Source organism: Ahaetulla prasina, chromosome 4 (assembly GCF_028640845.1).
Source record: "Ahaetulla prasina isolate Xishuangbanna chromosome 4, ASM2864084v1, whole genome shotgun sequence".
In the NCBI taxonomy this organism is placed as follows: domain Eukaryota; kingdom Metazoa; phylum Chordata; class Lepidosauria; order Squamata; family Colubridae; genus Ahaetulla; species Ahaetulla prasina.
Window position 1 is genome coordinate 107,397,990 of NC_080542.1, and position 23,283 is coordinate 107,421,272.

Genomic DNA, 23,283 nt, shown 5'->3' on the forward strand with positions numbered 1-23,283 from the left:
GTCCTTGACAGAGTGAGGGTCATCTACAAAGTCATGTCCACTTAGCTTGTATTTTGTGTTCTGATTTTTTTTTGCCAATGTGTAAGACAGAGCATTTGTTGATTGAAATTTAGACTTGAGATTTGGAGTTGTAAATTTTTTGACCATTCTGACACAAAGTCAAGGTCTTTTTGAAAGGTTGCAGCATTGTTGGTAGTGTTAAATAGTTTAACATCATCGGTGAAGAGAATGCAGTTACTTATAATATGATCACAAAGGTATCATATTATACCTTTGTATGTAGTATGAAGAGTGTTGGTCCTAGAACGCTTCCTTGGGGGACACTGCTATTAACAGGTGCAGGATTTGATAGGGCACTCCCTATTTTGACTACTTGTTGTCTGTTTGAAAGGAACACAGTTATCCAATTAAGGAGGAGTCCAGAGATGCCATAGGATTTTAGTTTTAGAAGTAGTTTATCATGTACCACTGAATCAAAGGCTTTACAGCCTTCCATCCTTCCATCCTTTATAAGGTAGGTAAAATGAGGACTCAGATTGTTGGGGGCAATAAGTTGACTTTATATATAAATATACAAATAGGATGAAGACTATTGCTAACATAGTGTAAGCTGCCCTGAGTCTTCGGAAAAGGACGGGATATAAATGCAAAAAAAAAAAAAATCTTTCAAAATTCAAATATGCCACCAGCTCTAAAGATTATGAGCTCTAAAATGAGCCCTATCATCCATCTATAAGGTTCCTCAATATATTTTGAACTACAAACAATCATGTCTTTCAATAGAAACAGTTGCCCAGGTATTGAAAAGTTTCAGTTTATGAGAGAGCTGCCAATAGTCCAATTAAAAAAAAAAGTATCTGGAAACTTCTATTAATGAAGGGAGAAAGACGAAATCCACCAGATGACTACATAATGTTATTATGCCATGACTAGTCAGAAAAAATGGATTGTTTACATATCCTAAAAAGCAGTTCAGTTAATAACAGCAATACTAAATATTTTGGAATGAGTAATCTCTGAAACTTACTATGAATTGCAGTGGATTTTTGCAAAGAAAACGTTGCATTCACATTAGGTGTTTGATGAAGGATGTCTTCAGAGATGGGTTCCAACTAAAAAAAAAAGTAGAAGAAATCAAATAGAAAAGGGTATGAATATACTGAAAATTCAGTGGAAGCAACAGCACATCAAAAATATTGATGATATTGAAGATCTGAAACGATAAGTCAGAGAGATACCAATAACTTCTTGTGACTCTTCCTTGGAGAGAAAGAGTTTTTTACTGTCTATATTTCAACCATGTAATTGAATTCCAAGGGGGCTTTCCAATGACTGCAAGACTAATTTACAGAGACTCTTGAGCAGGTGCATGTCTATGTAATAGCCATTTAAAAATGTTAGTTATTTCGGTAATTTTGGTAAGCTACTCACAAATCAAATTCCATTGTGTCTATGTGCAGCTGTACACCAAAACATTACTGAAGCTGCTTTAGAATTGAAAAGATAATACAATATCAAAATCCATTCCATAATTCACATGACTAAAATAAAAAATGAAAAATTCACACATTAATTTGATGTGCATACACAATACCTGGGAGTAAAACATAGTATTATATTAATGTAGCATTGTAAATACAGTGCAGTTATGGCTTGTAATGTTGAAATTTGCCTTCATATTCTTGTATAACCATTTGGCATGGGTAGATGTATTTACTTAGACTATGGAAAATTTGTTACTGTTTACATAGGCTTGTCATCCGAGTAGACAACTTTGTAATGTGGTACAATTATTTTGTAAGTAAATAAGTAAGTAAGTAAGTAAGTAAGTAAGTAAGTAAGTAAGTAAGTAAGTAAAGAATACTAACAAAATTAAGGAGAGTTTGATATTTGCAGTGTTCGCAACTACTTAAATTGGGAAGATAAAAGTCCAGTAATCATGTTTAATGTTATCCCAATTGCCCTGTCCCCAATTCTAGAGATTAATTGGGTGTTAACTAAAATAATTATTTTCCTTATATTAGCTTTAACATATTTATTTTTCAAATTCCCGATTGATATAATTCATTCTCAATAAAAATTGTAGGTTTATTGGAATGACATTATTTATAGAGCTATAATTGCAATAAGTAATACTTTAATCAAATGAATATATTTATTGCAGAGAAGAGCAATGAAGATGATTAGGGGACTGGAGGCTGAAACATATGAAGAACGGTTGCAGGAACTCGGTATGCCTAGTTTAATGAAAAGAAGGACTAGGGGAGACATGATAGCAGTGTTCCAATGCCTCAGGGGTTTCCACAAAGAAGAGGGAGTCAAACTATTCTCCAAAGCACCTGAGGGAAGAACAAGAAGCAATGGGTGGAAACTAATCAAGGAGGGAAGCAACCTAGAACTAAGGAGAAATTTCCTGACAGTTAGAACAATTAATCAATGGAACATGCATGCCTGCAGAAGTTGTAAATGTTCCAACACTGGAAATTTTTAAGAAAATGTTGGATAGCCATTTGTCTGAAATGGTGTAGGGTTTCCTGTCTGGGCAGGGGGTTGGACTAGAAGACCTCCAAGGTCCCTTCCAACTCTGATATTATATTATTATTATTATTATTATTATTGAAACGGGAGACATATTGTTGATAACTCTTCACCAAAAGGCTAATAAAGTTAGTTCCTAAAGCATCAGGAATGCAAATCCAGCTTGGGAAACTAATGTTACTATGGATCATATATGCATACTGGTGGTTCTAATAATATTAATATTAAAATATTATTAAATATTAATTATTATTAATATTAAAAATATTAAAAAGGGATGTGGTGGCTCAGAGGCTAAGACACTGAATTTGTCAATTGAAAGATTGGTAGTTCAACGGTTCAAATCCCTAGTGCCGCGTAATGGGGTGAGCTCCCATTACTTGTCCCAGCTTCTGCCAACCTAGCAGTTCGAAAGCACGTAAAAAATGCAAGTAGAAAATAAGGACCACCTTTGGTGGGAAAGTAATAGCATTCTGTGCACCTTTGGCATTTAGTCATGCCAGCCACATGACCACAGAGACATCTTTGCACAGAGCTGGCTCTTCGGCTTTAAAATGGAGATAAGCACCACCCCCTAGAGTCAGGAATGACTAGCATATATGTGCAAGGGGAACCTTTACTTTTACTGTATAATAGATACAATTTATAACTTAATGGAAATGCAAATTGAACCTGAGCAAATATAGTAAATAATAATATAATTATTGTCATATATTTAATCATTCTTCCTTTGTGTCACCTTAACAGCTTTGGCAAATAGCTAACAATTGATTTTAGAATTTTGGCCTCAGTTCCTCTGTCAGCTTCTCCACCATCTCAGTAAAACTTCATCAGAATCCAGAGAATCATTATACTCTCCGCTTTTGTGACCCAGATGCATTCTTGTAGGGTTTTTTTGTAAAAAAAATAAAACACCAGGGATTGTAACAAATCATGTTTTCTCTGAGAGGGAGAGAATCTGTATTTCAGAGAATAATTTCTGGTGGCAATGATCCATTTTTAAAAATCATTAAACTAAATAGACAAGAGGGTGGAAAATATCATGAGACCTAGCAGTGAACAAAAGGAATCTATAGCTGACAGACATTGCAACATCACCTTCACTCCTACGCTTCTTGGCATTCTATTAGTGCTGGAGCCAAAGAGCACAAAAACTGAAAGAGTGGAAATACATCTTTATAAAATAATTTTACATAAACAACTGACTAAGGTCAGTGCAGGAGCAGCAGAACCAGTTGACAGATATGCTTGAAAAGATACACCAAGAGATATTTTTTAAACAGTTGAAGCTAACCCATTTGGCCTCTCCTATGTTTTTTTGCTTTTAAATTTGGGTATGTACTGTATGAGAAAAGTCATTTTCAAAGAAATGGCATCTATAAGCACACTGGGTGAAGGGAGCCAAGGTTTACTGAGCCTTTATAAAGAAATGTGAGCTCACAATCATGCAGTTGCTCAGTTTTATATAAAAATGGGAAATTTGAGAGGGAAGAAAATACTTTGTAAAGAACGGGTCCGTTTGTTCATGACTCAGCACTTTTCTGTTCCAATGTTTCAAAAAATTCTTATTCCTGCTCTGAGATTTGAGATCTTGCACTCACATGTACCCTGTGTGTTGATATTTGATGCATTCTCAATTCTACGAAGATATAAGTCTCAATTGGATGGATTAAATCTATTCCTTTAAAAGGATATTTTCCAGTGTCACTTCCACTGCCTTTATTCAGTAACTTGAAGATGCAAAGTTAGAGTCTCACCATGGTCAGCATTCTGCAGCCTCTGGGCAGCAGGTGTTTCCTTCCTGTCTCCCCAAGTCAAGGTTCAAAAGACTAAAAGCAATCAAGTTATTCTGGCACCTGAGGGAGAAAATTTCATGTTCTACTTTTCTTTAGCAGGAAAAACACAAAAATAAATTTAATAACTGTCACATGTTCTGCTCTTTCAATTGCATGACATCCCAAATCAGCTCTCAGAGGTGGCTTGTCTCATTTTATCTAAAGGCAGGATTGGCCCCAAGTATCAGCTTTAGGATGAGAATTTAAAAGTCAACCTAACTGCAGCTTTCTTTAGCAAAAGTTCCGTTCAAGTCAAGTGCTATGTATTTCTTAATCACAAAGAGCTTTCCTTCAGTTATAATTTCTGGTAAAATAAGTAAGAGATTATTAGAAAAAAAATCCTTGCCTTTAAAATACTGATCTCATGCTATTATCTCAAGCAATTAGTGATCTAAACAATTTATCCTTTGCAGTTCTATTAGTTGGAACAACAGGTTTCTTTGTTTTGATAGTTGCTTTCAAATCACCAACTGAGTGTGTCATGAATATCTTGAAGTAGCTTAATCTTCCTTATTCCAAATACCTCAATTAAGGATTCAGTATTTTTACTTCAGATTTTAGAAGGGAGCTAACTGCTTAATCTTTTCACACTTCTCAAAAGAATATCCCTCTTAGTGGCTCCCTAGGGAAGTTTAGAAAGAGATTTTAAAGAGAAACAACCACTAGTTGCTGCCAAATTTGGTTTCACCCTAGTTCTCCTGAGCAGTCATATAATTGAAGTAGTAAAGGAGGTCGAGGTCTGCTTTTACTGTACTCCAGAATCCCTGTTCAAATCAGCTTTACTCCTGACGTTTCCACATCAGATGTTAATATATGAAGTGAGATCCTTTATACATTTGGAATGGCATTCTTTCAACTGGAAATATCTTCACAGGATTCCACACCATGACAATATTCTAAGCATAGTTTATCAAACCAATGAACAATTTCACCTTGGACTTTTTCACTTAACATGGTCAGGAATGGAGTCAGCACCCATGGATGTTGTCCTTCTCCTACTTCAAATAAACCTCTGAAAACCTGGGATTTTGGACATCCATACAGACTCAATCTATCTCCTTTCTAGCTTTAAAAAGTGATGATAAACTGACATAAATACTCTTGGGAAAAAGCAAACTGATTCTCAGTGTAATACTGTAACCTTACAAGTTTACATTTAGAAGTTGGTCCCACTGGCTTCATAGGAATGTAAGTAAGTGTGATTTAGATCCAAGTTAGGTTTCTGTATAATTTCCAAATTTGGGCTGTAGTCCAAAGCACACATACTTGGAAATCAAATACATTGAAATTAATGGGACTCCCTTCCAAGTTAAATGCATTATAACTGAGGCATAATATTCCAGGGCAGCAGAATTGGTTCTTGTTGTGTCTTTTCTACTGATCAAACAAAAAGAATTTAGAAATAGATTGTTTTGTTGCTTGCTTTCATGAAATTTTAGAAGAGCTAATCCAAATGAGTGTGCAAGGACTACACTATGTATGGGTAGCATATGGTAATCAAGTAATAATACAAGATCATAAATTATGTTAAATGGATGAATAAAAACAATACACAACTGATACTGGTTTGGCTACACCAACTCAAAGGGTATCCATCAAACCAGAACAGTCAGAGATGAACTGGAAGCTAATACTATTTTATAGCATGATGAATTTCATAAGCAAATAGTTCTGAGATCCTATGAGTGGCCTGAAGCAGAAGGTTGAGAGAGCACTTTCATGTAACAGAGAAAGTTTTAAATCTGCTTATGCTAGAAACCGTGAGTTTACAATGTTTATGAAAGGGTTATCTGAAGTGCAAAAACTCTGACAATCAAGAAAAGCTGGTTGCATTGTTTTCCATGATTTAACTTATAACTAAGTGCAGCACAGTTAAAAATTCATTCAATTAATTTGTAAATTATGCAGTGATAGGCCTCATATTCTACTATAGGTATACCTTGACTTAATGACCACAGCTGGAACTAGAATTTCTATTGCTAAGCTGAGGACCCAGATTGTTGGGGGCAAGATGCTGACTTTGTAAACTGCTTAGAAAAGGCTGTAAAGCAGTGTGAAAGTATATATAAATGCTAATTCTAATATCCTGTTTTCCCCAAAATAAGACATCCCCTGATAATAAGCCCAATCGGGCTTTTGAGAGTGTGGCAATAAGGCCAAGTGCTTATTTCAGGGTTCAAAAAAATATAAGACAGGGTCTTATTTTTGGGGAAACACGGTACTAGGTAGTTAAATAAATTACGCTCAATTTCATGATTGGTTTCATGCTATGGTTATTAAGTAAATCACCACAGTTGTTAACTGAATCAGGTGGTTGTTAAGTGAATCTGACTTTCCCCATTGATGTTGCTTGCCTGATATCAGTTGGAAAGGTCCTAAAGTATTATCATATGACTGCAGGATGCTACAACCATTTTACAATTAATTGTTTGTCAAGCACCCAAATTTTAATCACATGATCATGGGGATGTGGTGACAGTCATAAGTGCAATGATTGCCATAAATCACATTTTTCAATGCTATTATATCTTTGGTGAATAGTTGTAAGTTGACAACTACCTGTAATTTTAATTTTTTATCCTTTGAAGGTTTTTTTTTTGTTTCTACCCAATTTTCATTTTGCAATATCCACACTGTTTTACTTCTTGTTATTATTGCCATGTTTTTCATGTTTAAATCATTGGTAAACTACTCAGAGTCAGCTGGAATCAGATCAGGGGTGAAATGCTCCCAGTTCGGACTAGATCACGTGATCCAATAGCAATTGTGCCCGGTGGTTTGGCGATCCACCCCGGTGGATCTGCCCGGGTGTCATTACTTCCTGGTCTTAAAAAACTTCCTGTTTTTTACCTTCTGCATATGCGCAGAATCTTTTGCGCATGCGCAGAAGGTCTGTGTGTGCATGTGACACACACACACGCAATTGAAGCAAGTGCATGTGGCGCATGCACTTCCGAACCGGTAAGGAAGGTAAGTAGATTTCACTCTTGAATCAGATACCATATAAATGTAATAAATAATACAAATAAGATTATATTTGTATAATTATATCCTTAAATGTTTAAATTATAAGCCACCTTTCATTATTGCATAAAATAAATAGAAGTAGCTAAGTAGAGCACAACATAGCTTCTCAACTGATTATTTTTTGTAAGTGTATGTTTTGTTTTTCTGGGATATTTTCTTTCAAAGATTAAAAAGCAAATTATTGTGAAGCACTTCTTTTTATAATTAGTCTGTATCTTCAAGCGTGATTTGCTCATTGTGAAAGTTGGAAGTAACTGTTTTGCTTACAGTGGCTTATTTCATATGTATATCTATATATCTGCATGTGTGTGTGTGTGTGTGTGTGTGTGTGTGTGTGTGTGTGTTTGTGTGTGTGCATCTACTGAAAAGTTGTGTAGATGGAATAGCATACTGTGGCATGGACAGAGAAGCCAAGAACAACAATAGCAATACAAAAGTATTTCAAAGCCTGCTGCATTCATGTTTATGAATTCTAATCCTCAGCACATGAATAAATACATTTGACAAACTGCAGAGTGCCTTTCTGACCTTTCTAATTTGAGTTCAGTTGCATGTGCCATCAAGAGAAGTCAGTGCTGGCCTTGCCAGGTTTGTGTTTTTTTTTTAATGAAAGTGAGTGCAATGTTTATGCAATTTGGAAAATGGAGCTTCCCCCAAAAAAGGTCCTAATTGCCACATTAATAGCCTATAAAGAATTGTATCTCCAAATTATGAAAACTGGGACTTAGTCCTATCTTTTGGCACTTTGTTATTGATCCTACAGGCTGAAATCAGCTTTTTAGCTGACTATGGGGTAAATAGCTAAGTAGCTAATTCATTACTCACTAATGAATGAAATTCTCAACTGCAATAATTTGGCATATCTTCCTTTAAATAAAGGAAATTAATCACTGGAACATCAGATGTCTAAAAAAATGTCTTAGGGATGGATAACACACTGCTTAATCTTTGTCAGTTGGGCTGGATCCATGTAGGCAGCAATGACTTCTGTTAAAAACAAGCATCATTTTTCAAAAAAATACTTAGACTTTCCATTTTATGAATAGCTGATGAAACAGGTTTTCCACTATCACCATATTAAATTTCCCCACAAACGGTTTTTATAAGTACTTACAAAGGCAAAGTAATTCTACTGACCTTTACCCCTATTTCTATAATAGGTTATAAATTCAGTATAGTATGACAAATATCCAGGAATTTTACATTGTTTTATTAACTTTGAATATGCTGGTTACCTCGTTTCCCAGTAAAACATTTAGACAAGCTTCTGATGCATCACAGATGGCAGTAAGATCATGTCCTCCTTCCAGGGCTAGCACCATGCGACCACCTGCCAGTGTCAACAACTGTTTGATGAGGTGACCAAAACCTGCCATTTCAATAAAATGTACAAATCAATATATTAGAAATATCTGTATTAAATAATCACTGCATATTAGGATGTATTGGAAACATAAAAAATTAAAGTGATACCACCTTCATTTTTAAACAATAATTTGGATTCAGAACCACTAACCCATCTACGAATACCATGAAAATAATGTAGAAAAACAGAAGCTTTTTTTAACTAAAGAAAACTTCATGAAATTGGGGACAGATATTGACAGAAATGACCCTTATTAACTAGTTTTATTAGCAATCAATTCATGGTTTGTAAAATATTGTTTTCAATCAATATCAAACAATATCTTGCTATCTGCAATAAAGTCCTTCATATCTGTAGTTTTAAGCATGTGATTCTGGACTTTTGGGAATTTGGAAGGAATTATATGCATACGTATATGGTATGTATGCATTTATGTATCCATAAGACCTTTTTTTCAAGGTCTTATTACCCATTGTTTTGTTATCTGTGGTGGTTAAGTTGGAATGGAATCCCAACAAGTAATGAGAACTATCTAAAGATTCATGCACTCAAAAAACTTACAGTATAATTTTGGGCATATCTACAGCAAAGGATTGCCTTAATCCAAGTAAATGCATAGCACTAAAGCCAAAACATTTTATGCTTTTGTGCCACAAGAATTTGCTGTACAATAAAGGGGCTAACCACACTCTTGCAATTAGCCCATAGCATAGAACCCTGTGAAATTCTTCAGAGGTATATTCTGTACATTATCTGACATAATTGTTCTAATGACATTAATGAAAAAGAGATAAAGAAAGTATATTTGTAGCAGATGAGTAAAAAGAATATTTTTAAAAAATGAATAGGTACTCAGCAACATCCAACAGAAATTTCTTCTGTGAAAAGTGTTAAGAATTCCTCAGCAGCAAGTCACAGATCTTTCTTTTTTTCTTTCTTTTGCTTTTTGTTTTTTTGCAGAAGCACTCTCCTTGAGGCTTACAGGAAATATCAGCATGGAATATTGACTGTTAACTCAGAAGATGATGCCAGATGTTAATTTTACAAGGAGAGCTGCCAGCATTCATGTCTACTGGAAGTCATAGCATCAGAAGAGGAAGCCCTTGTTCTTCAGAAATGGTCTAAGCATAATCAGTGATGGAGAAAATACACTCTGGTTACACTCAGAGAAACTATTTTCACATAGTCCTGGCAACTGGTCTAGTCAGGAACTGGAATACCATAATTCTGGAAAACTCCATTTCAGAAAAAATCCAGGACAATGCTCATACCTCTTAGCGGTCCAATTTCTCAATAGGGAAAACATACTTGTATATCTACAAAAACTGTTACTAATGCTTATAGCCAACAAAATATCATTACACTTTGTCAACCTAATTATACACAATTATCCAGGTGACTTTGTTGTAGGGAATGCCAATGTTTTAGCAAACAGCACCATGGCAGCTGAATTATGGAAAAACTTAGTACAAATTTGGATCTTGCGTATTCCAAGAATTTTCAAGAGAAGTTAATTTCCTAAAGGAAATCCCCTGCAGTGATCAAACATCAGAACAGTGAAACCAAAATTCTAGAAATAATTAAGGAAAAAAGAAAAGTCAAAGCAAAACCAACTATTGGGGCACTAGCTTTAGAGAAGAGGCCCTGTTCTTTTCTATCACAGAATAATAAACTTTCCAAAACATACTCCAGTTGGGTTTAGAAAAGGTATGGAAATCGGAAAGAGCATTCCTTTAGATTTCACCTTCTGAATCACATAAAACCTCAAGAATCCAGCTACAGATCTTGGCACAGGCTTTCCAAAAGTTACCATGGACTATTGTGCCAGTTGTGACCATGGTTTCTCAAGCCATTTCCATTTTGGGCAGAATGTGCTATAAAGGAGGCTTTTTTTTTCCTGTGGTATGAAAGATTTATACTTGTGTGGCATTTTCTGTGAACTGCAACCATTCAGGGGAAATTTTGGAATGGAAAGTCTTTTTTTTAATGAAAAAAATCAAGATTTTTGTTGAGCCTTAAATAGACAATTTTTTAGAACCAACAACTTGGTGGCCACCAACATTTGTCAATTCAGTTCCAACTGTTTCTTCACAAAATGGAGTTCCATTTACTTGACTGAGCTATTTTAAAATATTTGCACTGAAGCAAAGTCTTCCTATAAAATACATCAGAGATAACTCAGGGATAACTCAGTTGTGAAGCTGATGAGAACTCTGGAGGAAGTAGATTATCTAAATCCACTTCAGTGCCACAGTTTGATGCTTTCTCTTCTCCTGTTCAACAATTACGTGAGGTCAGCGTACTAGTTTGGAGTTCAGTACGTACTCTGATGAAAGTTAATTATATCCTATATAAGATATATCCCTGCTGCCCAGCATTATCCCTACTTGAGCTGATTTATTTCATTGCATGGTTAGCAGTGGACTCTTAGGGCTGAAATTGATAATCTTTGGGAACTTTAACTTGTCACCAGGTGATGTTGAGTAAGTGAGATCAGGAATTCATGGATTCTGGATGGATCTGTCCCAAATGATAGAAGGTCCTATTTATTCAGGAAGTCACAGACTAGAACTGATTCTTATCTTGGGACAGTTGCAATGTGATCTGTTTTTTTGAAATAGCTCCAGCGGTGAAATCCGGCTGGATCTATCTATCTGGCTCGTGTGAACCAATAGTGCCAGCAGCGGGAGGCTCCACCCTCCCGCCGGGACATCATTATGTCCCATTTTTGACCCTCTGCCTATGCGCAGAAGGCTCTGTGCATGCGCAGAAAAAGCATGTGTGCTCACATTGCTGAACCAGTAGTGAAGTAAGTGCATTTCACCGCTGGATAGCTCCCTCTTTGATTCTGTCTAATTCTCTGGGCAGCCACTTCTGCAGTCTGTCCTGTCCTGTCCTAGGCCAGAGTTGCCCAATCTTTCCAGTTTTGAGGATTTGGGGGGAGAGGTGAGTAGTATGAGTAGTAGGCAAGCACACATGCACGCACGCAAGTGGTGGACACGTGCACCTACTGCTCACACAAATGGAGCATGTGCACACGTTCCCCACTCCTTGTGCCACTGGGGATGCGTGGATACATGTGCTCGCCCACTACTTCTGCAGCCTGGTTCCAATCCACTCAAGGCCCAGTAGTGGGCCAAGGCACGGGAGTTAGGGACCTCATGGATGTGGTTGGATTCCAGAGGGACTTCAGTTTTTTCTGAGGACCAGTGAGGCACTTTGGCCAAGGCCTTGGCTGCAGCCTGGAATAAACATATGATGGAGACCTTGAGTAGATTGCTCTTCTGCAGCTTTCTCTATGCATCAATTCCATATGCTCCCTGGTTTTCTAATGAGTTCTGGGAAATGAAGTGCCAGAAATGACATCCAGAGCACAATTGAGAAAGGCAAAGAGCAAATTACATTGAACATATTTGGGCACATAATATGGTGGTGAGGGTCATGAAACATTGGTTCATACATTCTTATTCCATTTGCCGATAATCTTTAGGATGACCCACTCTTTATTGCCGTGGCTTGCACCTCATCTCCAGGGTTCTAATGAGAAATATTCATGTGGCAGATAAAGTTACTCAGATTTGCTTGGAGTTGGACCATGATTGGGTAAGTCCTAAAGAGTTGTCTTGTGATGATTTCTGAATTGCATTTGATTCAGTAATGCCTAAGGAAGTGGACAAGATCCTTTTGCCCATAAATCCAACTACCAATTTTTACTACTGAAGGTCCATTGAGATCTATTTATTTTTGCCAAAAGGATAAATTGAGTTTCTCAGAAACAAACTGATATACAAAGCAAATAGACAATATATTACTTTTCAGATGTTCTATTGTTCTGTCTTTTAGAGAGTACATAACCATTATTTACCATTTAATCATCCCACTTCTCTTTAATTTGCTTAAGAATGTATTTTCCTCTCATTAAAGCCTTTGTAGTGGCTGTTGCCAAGAGTTTTCCCACCCACCAGTGTTCTGCACTTTATCCTTGTGGTTCTTTTATGACCTCTTGATTAATTTTCATTGATATGCTTCCAACAATAGCATCTAAAATTAACCGGGTCATTTTTAAAAAAATACAACTTCCTGAGTCATCAAGCTTGGTGTCCTAAATAAATACATCCATACAAGAATAAAATAATAGTTCACTCTTCTAGAATCAGGCTGTGAGCATTGAAAAAAATGGTGCTATTTCTCCTCTATTTATTATTACCAATTTATTTATTACATTTTCTCATTGCTTATCTTCCTTGTAGAATTCAAAGTGACATGCAAGGGTATTACCTGAATTAGTCAACAAGTGGTTTGGTCAATACTTCACAATAGACTAAAATTATATTGACAGACAGAAAATATAATCAGCTTTATACACTGAATATCTTATGGAAGTCCCAGATCCCAGCCAGTTTGGTGCATATCTTCCAGGTGCACAATAGCACACTGAACTCATTTGTGCAAAGTGCCCTGAAGAAAGCAGCTAGTCCTGGTTCTCATTTCACTGACTTTGAACTCCTTCCACTGGCCCTGGCTTTCCACTCCATATTCCTTTGATACCATGATATATACTTCCGGGTGGGCTGGAAGAACAAGCATTGCCAAGTCCAAGGTAAACCAGAGCACACTTACCCAAGGTAAGCCAGACTGCATTGGGACAGCTAGCTATCTCTGAAGGAGATGTCTTCCATTTCAGGCTATCAACTCAACAACCACTTCCCATAAACTGGAATGATAGGCCTTGATAACTGCTCATGGTTGCAGTTATAACACCTTGAAACCTGGCAATTAGGTTGTCTCCAATGAGCTGCTAGCAACTGGGAAAAAATAATGAAGGACCTAAAGAACAATTACCATCCTTCACCTACCCAATACTTAATCTTTCGCAACTCAAATTTCCAAAATTTAGCAGATGTAGAGAAACGAAGGATCTTCAGCAAATAGTCCATGGAAAAAAGAATCAGAATATTTGTAATACTTGTAATTATTTAATAATCCTACTCAGATACTCCAAATCCAAATACTCACCACAGTACTGCAAGATGATAGCCTGCTAAGAAATCAATACACATTCATTTGTATATAGAAATCTTCTTTCCTGTACATTTATATTAAAACGTATCATTTAAATTACACTGGTGAAATGAAACTTAATCAAAGTTCAAGTGTTACAATACCTGAATAGGATAATGGAATAACGTGAAAACAAATACCATCACAAGAATGTCATATAAAAATATTTCTTTGAAAAAAATTTCTGCAGATTTTAATTTAAACATGTCATTATAAAAGGTAATTTTCTTCTAGGCAATGGCTAGGATTTTCAAACCATTTAATTTTTTAAAAATAATAAAGTAGTAAAGAATCATTACCTTAAAAAGTCATTAGGAAAAAAATTCTACTGTATGACTTTTTATTGGGTTAGATTGTAATTGTGTGTTAAATAAATAGGAATAGTTTTAATATTTACTTTTCATGAAATAACCTTTTAAATAATTAGACTTTTCATTATGTGGGTGTTGATCTCACAATAATTGTTGGCAAGAATTAATCTATAATTGCTTAATTAGAATCTGTTTAAACCATGGCAATACCTCATTAACCAAACTTGACTGATCTTATAGTTAACTAATAGTATACAGTAGCATCCATGATTGTCTTCTAAATGTGCAATAACCAATTGATTCAAGTACTTATAAAAATGAACCAGGTGAACATATAATCAGCCTAAGTGTTTATTTGGAGGCAAATCATTCTATTTAATCTCACTCATATTTAAAGATGTAGGATTGAGAATGCTTAATCATTTTTATATTATTTATGTTAATTGTAATATAAATCACTTTACTTCAGTTGTATCATGATACTTTAAAACATGAAGAACTATAAATTGGTCATATAAATAAAATAGAAAAATAAATAGATAAAAATGGCAACATTAGAATCTCAGCAATTTGCCACAGGCTTTATTTTTCAATGCCTCGAATTGCATATATGTTTGAAAATAATTATTATATATTAATAGCTACTTTATACTGAATAAGGGTAAGGATCTATCATCTAGTCCCAAACTTAGTTCTTATGGCAAAAATGCACCTACCAAATAAGATCATGTTGTTTGGTGTCAGTAAAAGGATTTTGTTACCCAACTATTTTACTTTGACATTCTTTTAATTAAAGAAAATGAATAGGAAGTTAGCACGCTGCAAAGCATCAGGATCAGACATGATCTGCCATTCTCTATATTTCTCTGGGCTTCACCATCAGCTCTAAGACAGCCTAAGAAATTAAAGTGGTAGATGACTACACCAAAGGGTTTCATTCCTTTTTTTATAGATATGGATCTTTTGTGAATTGCACCAGCAGAACCAGCTTCTGGTGGTTAAAGACCCAGGATAGAAACCAGAAAACTGAGTTCTGTTTTTGGCACAAAGCCAGCTGTGTGACTCTGGGCTAGTCTCTCTCTCTCTCTCTCTCTCTCTCTCTCTCTCTCTCTCTCTCTCTCTCTCTCTCTCTGTCAGGCTTAGAAGGAGGTAATGACAAACCACTTCTGAAAATGTTGCCAGGAAAACTTTAGGACTTGCCAAGAGCTTCAGCAGTGGCCAAGAATCAAGACTGACTCAAAGGCACAAAATAAGATAAAAATAAAAAATCCTTCTGAGGCAGATGTTTTATGAGACAACTGACAATCATGTTCTCAAAATAGGTCTGGAAAGGTTGAGTTCCTTGAGCTATCCTAACCTGCTGGTAATCTGCAAGATTTCAAGCAGTATTTCTCAAGATGGAGATGCTTACATAGTTATGTATTTTGGAAATGCTCACAAAATTTCTCAGCTGGCCATAACTAACCTATTTTGTAGTTATTACCACATTATAGCATCCTAGTATCCATCACAATAATTTATGTTACGTTCATTTTTTTTCCTTCTATAACTATATGTATTAAGAAAGATTTATTTACTTTATAAATAAAGATTACTTGCAGGTCAGATTTTTCTGAACATTTCTAATCAGAGATATTTTTCAAAAGTAGAAAACTCAATTGCCCTGGTATTGCTTCCTACAGATTTATTTATGACCCTTCAAAATTGCCACTATATTGCAATCCCCAAGCTCAGAAGTCATAAATGAGCTTGTATTCTAAAATGATATCTTCTGAAAAGGATAAAGAGGCAAGGAATTTCTTCATGTTATCAGATTTCATGAAAATCATTTAATTAAGTGATAAAATATGACTTAATCTGATTTGGTCATAGGATTCTGCTGAACATTTGAAATTGGTTGAAACCTTGTACCTAAATTTCCTGACTCACAAAACAAAAGGACATCAATGATGAATTATGCATGAATTATGCATGCAAACAAACTCTATCCTAAAGCATTATTCATTCATAAAACAGATACACATTTTCTCTTTGGGGAAAAACTCTCTTGGCACTGATTAGCATTGGCCCTTAAATGTAGTTTGCAAGAACTTCTGGATGTGAGCCACCATGTTTAATCAATTCCATTTTGTGATAGCAGAGGGACTCTGAAACATGCTACCTTTCTTAGGAATTACAGCACACCTTGAGGAATTAGTCACTTTGTCTTTTGGTTTGGACCCTCAGGATCCATCTGACATATGGCATAAACTGCCAGAAATTAAATTGTTTTCATTTTTATTTCAGAAGTAATGGCTGAAATTCAACAAAACTGAAGAAATTGTGTTGAAACTGAAATTTGGCCCACAAAGCCTTGTGATTAATTGTAATTTCCAAATCTTATATTTTGAGCAACTTTCTTTTCTATTACAAAAATGTGTCAAAGGAAACCTGAAGTCTTGCCAACCAATATAGCTCATTGGAATTTGATCGGGGAAGCTATTCTGACTTAACATTATAAATCCTCTTGATACCCAGAAAACTATAATTGTTATTCAGATGTAACATCTGGCTCTACCACTTTGAATTTTCCAAGTACAGGGTATTGCAGTAACCTTCTGTTATCAATCATCATGGACTTCATAAAGCAAAGATACAAGTGCAACTGACTGGGTGTTCAGGAAATGTGATCAATTTGTTGAAATTGTTATTGTCAAAAGATTTTTCAGTAATTCTTTTCAAAGAGAAGATTTCTCTTTTAAAGGATGAATTACTAGAACCAATGTAGGAATATGAGATTTTAAAAGTAAACTGCTCTTAAAGGTAAAGGTAAAGGTTCCCCTTGCACATACGTGCTAGTCATTGCTGATTCTAGGGGGCAGTGCTCACCTCCGTTTCAAAACCGAAGAGCCAGCGCTGTCCAAAGATGTTTCCGTGGTCATATGATTGGCATGACTCAATGCCAAAAGCACACGGAACGCTGTTAGCTTCCCATCAAAGGTAGTCCCTATTTTTTCTACTTGCATTTGTATGTGCTTTTGAAACTGCTAGGTTGGCAGAAGCTGGGACAAGTAACCGGAGCTCACACCATTAAACTGCAGCACTGGGGATTCGAACCGCTGAGCTGCCGACCTTTCGATCGACAAGCTCAATGTCCTAGCCCCTGAGCCACCACGTCCCTTATAAACTGCTTTTAAGAGACATCAAAATAATATTCTCCAAGCAATAAATTTATTTTTACCAATTAAAAGGGCATATTTCGGCTTTTCAGTGCTAATAGGTTTTTCATAGTTGCTGCTAATAACTCCTAAAACCTCAAACACAGTCAGAGGAAGGACTATTTAAGGATGCTAGGATATGCACTCAGAAAGCAAGACATGAGGTGAGAGGAAGTATTCTGCTAAATAAAGATTTACATTATTTACACCTCTAGTTTCATTTAGAGTTTCCTTCTTCCTGTGCTCCTCTGAGCTATAATCAGTGCGGGGATAAAAACATTTTGGCTTTTTTAAAAAAATATTTTTGGTGTTCAAATTAGTACTGAATCTTGGCAGATGCTTTGATTAATCCATGCAATTTACATACCTACGTATCATTTGAAGCTTTGGTTATCATAGTAAGATAGACCTGTTATCATTCCATAGAAGTAATAATGATGAAAATAAATGATGAGTTGCTTAAAATACCAGCAACTTCACTGTTGCAATATTCTTCCCTGTGCATGTTTCCTAAAAACAAATGAATGTGTGTGATATTGAAGTTCCAGGAGTGGTCTGCAAGATGCTGCTGTTTCTTTCCTGATGCCCCAATGGACTGGAGGAAATAACCTATATGGGTGGGCTAGCCTTTCGCTCTGCTGTGCGAGTGAAGCAGAAGGCTGCTAGGCACAGCTGAGTCAAAGCATGTTACATAGAATACTTTGGTCTTCCATCCATACATTAAGGCACCAAGACTTTAAAACATTCCATGGAAGAACTGATGTATAGGCACACAAATAGTTTTCCTTTATTATATTGTTAAGAGACAGAACTACTTTTAAAATACTTTTGCAACATAAAAATGTGAATAGGAAACTATAAACTTAAATTAATTTGTACAAGAGATTTGCCAGCAGCATTTTATTTTCTATAGATGTGATCATAGTAAAAGTTATGAGCCTGAAACATAGCTACAGATTTGTTAATGTTCTAAGGTTGTATAATTCCATGTATTCCATGTATTATTATTAATCTCTCCTTCTTAATTCCAGGCATTAAATATAGTTTTCCTCTATGAGTAAGACACAAATTATCTTACATTCTAAATCCAAACTCCACAATGTATTTTGATCCAAACAACACAAATGAGTTTTTTCTTTATTCTGATATAGTTCCTAAGTGAATATATGTGGGTGGATACTGGCTATCAAAAAATATGCTTTATACTAATTGCTTAGGGTGTGTCAGCAAAAGAATAAACTATCTATGGTGTGTTGGTGAATGAATAAGACAATGAATGTAACAGATGATTATATATTTGAGCCAAAAAGATACAGTGAATATACAATATGCAAGATAATTTTTTGTATATCCAACATGGCCTTACACAACCTGGAAATTATCCAGAAAAGGACACAGTGAGTGCATACAGTTTACATTCAGAGTTTATTTCCAATTGTGATTCAGCAGCACACATATACATTCACACAATGTGAATCTGAAAAGAAAAAAAATGTTTTTTTCAAAGTAGAGCTCTATTTTAAACATAACACAAAGATGGTAAACATTTTTTTTAAAAACAAACTTTTGTATCTGCTTTTTAGGGAAGGGGATTTGATGTTCATGGTATTGATTTAATATATATAATATAATATAACAACAGAATTGGAAGGGACCTTGGAGGCCTTCTAGTCCAACCCCCTGCCCAGGCAGGAAACCCTACACCATCTCAGTCAGATGGTTATCCAACATTTTCTTAAAAATTTCCAGTGTTAGAGCATTCACAACTTCTGCAGCAAGTTGTTCCACTTATTGATTGTTCTAACTGTCAGGAAATTTCTCCTTAGTTCTAAGTTGCTTCTTTCCTTGATCAGTTTCCACCATTGCTTCTTGTTCTACCCTCAGGTGCTTTGGAGAACAGCCCGACTCCCTCTTCTTTGTGGCAGCCCCTGAGATATTGGAACACTGCTATCATGTCTCTCCTAGTCCTTCTTTTCATTAAACTAGACATACCCAGTTCCTGCAACCGTTCTTCATATGTTTTAGCCTCCAGTCCCCTAATCATCTTTGTTGCTCTTCTCTGCACTCTTTCTAGAGTGTCAGCATCTTTTTTACATCGCGGCGACCAAAACTGAATGCAGTATTCAGTATAATACAGGTTGTTCTTTAACAGTAACAGTAACAGAGTTGGAAGGGACCTTGGAGGTCATCTAGTATAACCCCTTGCTCACACAGGAGACCTGTACTAGAGATTCGAACCACTGACCTTTCTGATCAACAAACTCAGTGTCTTAGCCACTGAGCCACCTATCCAGGCTTTTATTCCTTAGTTAACTACCATTCATTCAGCAACCATTCAAATGGCGCTGTATTTTAGTTGGTGTTCAAAGCTATGGACCTCACAAAGCCCTCAAAGTCACATGATAATGATTTAGGCACTTGGCAATTGGCTCACAACTATAAGAGTTGCAGTGTTCTCAGGTCATGTGATGCAATTACAAAATTGGCTTCCAATAAATATATTCCATGGGGAAACTGGCAGGAGTTGGCAAATGACAACCACATGACATCACATTTAACCAGGGGTGAAATCTAAAAATTTTTCCCTACCGGTTCTGTGGGCGTGGTTTAATTGGTGGGCGTGGCTTGGTGGTCAGATGACTTGGTGGGTGTGGCCAATAACAATAAATAATAAAAATAATAAACAAAGTATAAAAAACAATGAGGTACCAAAAACCAACTTTCACACTTTACACACACACAACACAACTGACTCACACACAATGTAAAAGCAGTTGCACTTCACACTTCACATAGCCACAAAAAGCTCAAAAACCAACTTTCACACTTTACACACACACAACTAACACACACACACACACACACACACACAATATGCCACATACACCTTTCTGATATTTTGTGTGTTTGTGTAGTTAGAGTGAAACACTACAGAAACACACCAAATCTCAGAAAGCTGCACAAATATTTTATTTTATTTTATTGTGGACTTCAAATCCCAGAGTTCCTCAGCAAAGCCAGCCAGTTGATCACCGAGGAAATAGATTAGCAGAATAGATTGATTCTGTCTGGGCTGAAACTGAAACTAGAGCTTTTGGGCTGGAAAGAGAGCCATGCATTCTTTAGTAATCAGGTAAGTGCCTTAAAATCTCTACTTACTTGTTTTCTACAAGTAAGAGTATAACTAAGGTTCTGCTGTTTTTTACTTTTAAAGGCCTGTTTCTGCTGAAGCAAAACTGGCTTTTAAAAGTAAAAAAAACCAAACCTCTGCAGATGATGCGGCTCAGCAGAGGCGGAGAGGGCGGGGCCAGGGATTTTTGCTACCGGTCCTCCGAACCAGCAGCTGCCATTGCTACCGGATCGCGCGATCCCCTCCAATCCAGTAGCATTTCACCCCTGCATTTAACAACCATTTGGATTCACATGGTTAACAATTGCAACTGGAACTGTTAGAGGATTTATAAATGTGATTGGACTGGTCTTGGACATTTAAATTCATTTACGGTAACCAAATAGTCCTTAGCTATCTCTTCACAGGCAATCCTTTGGTACCTAAATAATTGGGACTGGGAAGTCCATTGCTAAGTGACCCAGTTGTACGATGCAATGTTGCATGACTGCACCAAACTACGATGTCAATCAACCCCATATGCCACTGTTAGGTGAATTCTTTGCTGTTGTAGCATTCTCAGCCTTCTATCCTTCCAAGGTCGGTAAAATGAGGACCCAGATTGTTGGGAGCAATAGGCAGATTTTGTAAACCGCTCAGAGAAGGTTGTAAGAGAAAAGCGGTATATAAGTCTAAAAGCTATTGCTAGTGATATTCTGTGGTGACATGATTAGCATTTGTGATCTTCTCGCAGTTTCCCCATTGATTTTATTTTTTGGAAGCTAACAGTGAAGATCACAAATGGCAATCATGGGACTGCAGGGACAATATAATGGCTGAAACTATTAAAACTTGTCATAAGTATGTTTTGTTCAGCATTGTCATAACTTTGAATAGTTGCTGAATGAATGGACATTAAACTAGAACTATCTGTACTCTTTGTGTTAGCTGTTGTGCTTAGATTCATTTGAAAAAAAAATGTCTCTGAGGAAAAGACCAAAGAAAAGTGGAAATAAAAAAAAATTCTCGCTTGTTACTATTCTATCATTTTTTTAAAATAACAGGGTCATCTTCCCTTTTCTCCCCGTTGATGGATAGCTTATGCGGGATGAGATTCATGTAATCACTAAGTTGGAAAATTATCTCTATATTTTTTCGGCTATTGTGGTGCATATGAAGCTGCTATTTTATATGATGAGAATAGAACGGCCATTGCTTGTGCCAGTTTTCCAGAGCAACATACAACCAACTCCTGAATGTTCAAGGAAGATTAGGTTCAAAAAAATGGAAAGAGTGTGTGGATATTTTTTATTTTATAATATGAAATATTACATCTTTCAATGTTATGTGCCAATGTTATGTGACTGTCTAATGATTGAGATTGTTGTTTAACTTTATGAATTCAGAAATATTGAGTTTCCTCATCAGAAATAACTTAAAGGGAAACTTTGGATAGAACTTCATAACAAAGATTTGAGACACTTTATGTTGTTGAATTAGATTGGGAACTTCGAAAGAAGCTTTTTAAAAAGCTAGATTTCAGCCAAAATCCAAGCAGTTTAACTGTACTGTATTGTATATTTTCCATTGTGTTCTACCCAATACTTTGTTGTTTGTATAAAATAAGCTGCCACCGTCATATCATGATGATGATATCATGATGATGATGATGATGATGATAATTGCAATGCTATTCACTGAACGTGGCTTACAGAAATAAATTAAAACAATAGTGTAAAAATGATGGTGTAAAACCATATATATCAGAGAACAGAAATCAAAAGCATTACAAAGCTAGAGGGGTGGACTGAAGGCTTCCAAAGTCCCTTACAACTCTATTATTCTGATACAAATCTTCTCCTAAATTGAAACTCCCTTCACCAAATAAAAGGTTGACAATCAGAAAATGATATAACCAGTATAAAACAGTTGACAGTGTTGGAGTATTGAAAATGCCTGACATACCTTCAAAGGCAGAATTACACAATGAGAGTATCACAACTAAGGGAGTTCTTACTTCTATAATTATAAATACCTTTCACAGAAATATAAAGTCAAGCTTAGTTCAAGGATGGATTTGATGCTAATAGTTAAAATAGGGGGGGGAAATGGTAAGTGAACATCTGTCTACCCTAGACGAGTTTAAATCACCAGGATCTGATTGATTACACCCCAAGGTTCTGAAGGAACTGGCAGACGAGATCTCAGAACCACTGAACTATATCTTTCAAAGATCCTGGAGCACAGGGGAACTGCGAGAGGAAAAGAACTGATGTAGTTCCCATCTTCAAAAAAGGAAAAAAAAACCAGATCCAGGAAACTACAGACCTATCAGCTTGACCTCAATACCAGGGAAGATTCTGGAAAAGATAATCAAGCAACGAATCATTGAACACCTAGAAGCAAACAAAGTAATAACCAAAAGCCAACATGGGTTTGTCAAAAACAGATCATGCCAGACTAATCTCATTGCATTCTTTGACATAATGACAAAATTAGTGGACCAGGGGAATGCTGTCGATATAATTTACTTGGACTTCAGCAAAGCATTTGATAAAGTAGACCATAACCTACTACTAGATAAAGTAGAAAAATGTGGGTTAGCACCACCACCAGATGGATTCGTAACTGGCTGACCAACCGCACTCAACGTGTAGTCATCAATGGAACTACATCCACATGGAGGGAAGTATGCAGTGGAGTACCCCAAGGCTCTGTTTTAGGCCCAGTATTCTTCAACATCTTCATCAATGACTTGGACAAGGGGATAGATGGGGAACTCATCAAATTTGCAGATGACACCAAGCTGGTGGAATAGCCAACACTCCAGAAAATAGGC

The 23,283-nt window shown here is 36.1% G+C and overlaps 2 protein-coding genes across 2 annotated transcripts in view; one reads left to right on the forward strand and one right to left on the reverse strand.

Moving 5' to 3' along the window:
- Positions 1-13,937, forward strand: part of TWIST1 (twist family bHLH transcription factor 1) — a 121,156-nt gene extending 107,219 nt beyond the window's left edge. Inside the window, exon 3 of the transcript XR_009154901.1 lies at positions 9,727-13,937. The gene's annotated coding sequence lies outside the window, so the exon portion shown is untranslated. The remainder of the gene's footprint in view (positions 1-9,726) is intronic.
- LOC131197194 (histone deacetylase 5-like) overlaps positions 1-23,283 on the reverse strand; it is a 105,653-nt gene that overhangs the window by 34,661 nt on the left and 47,709 nt on the right. The window contains exons 4-5 of the mRNA XM_058180938.1: positions 8,636-8,769; positions 1,028-1,112 (exon numbers count right to left, since the gene is read on the reverse strand). Coding sequence (XP_058036921.1) covers positions 1,028-1,112; positions 8,636-8,769 — 219 coding nt within the window. The remainder of the gene's footprint in view (positions 1-1,027; positions 1,113-8,635; positions 8,770-23,283) is intronic.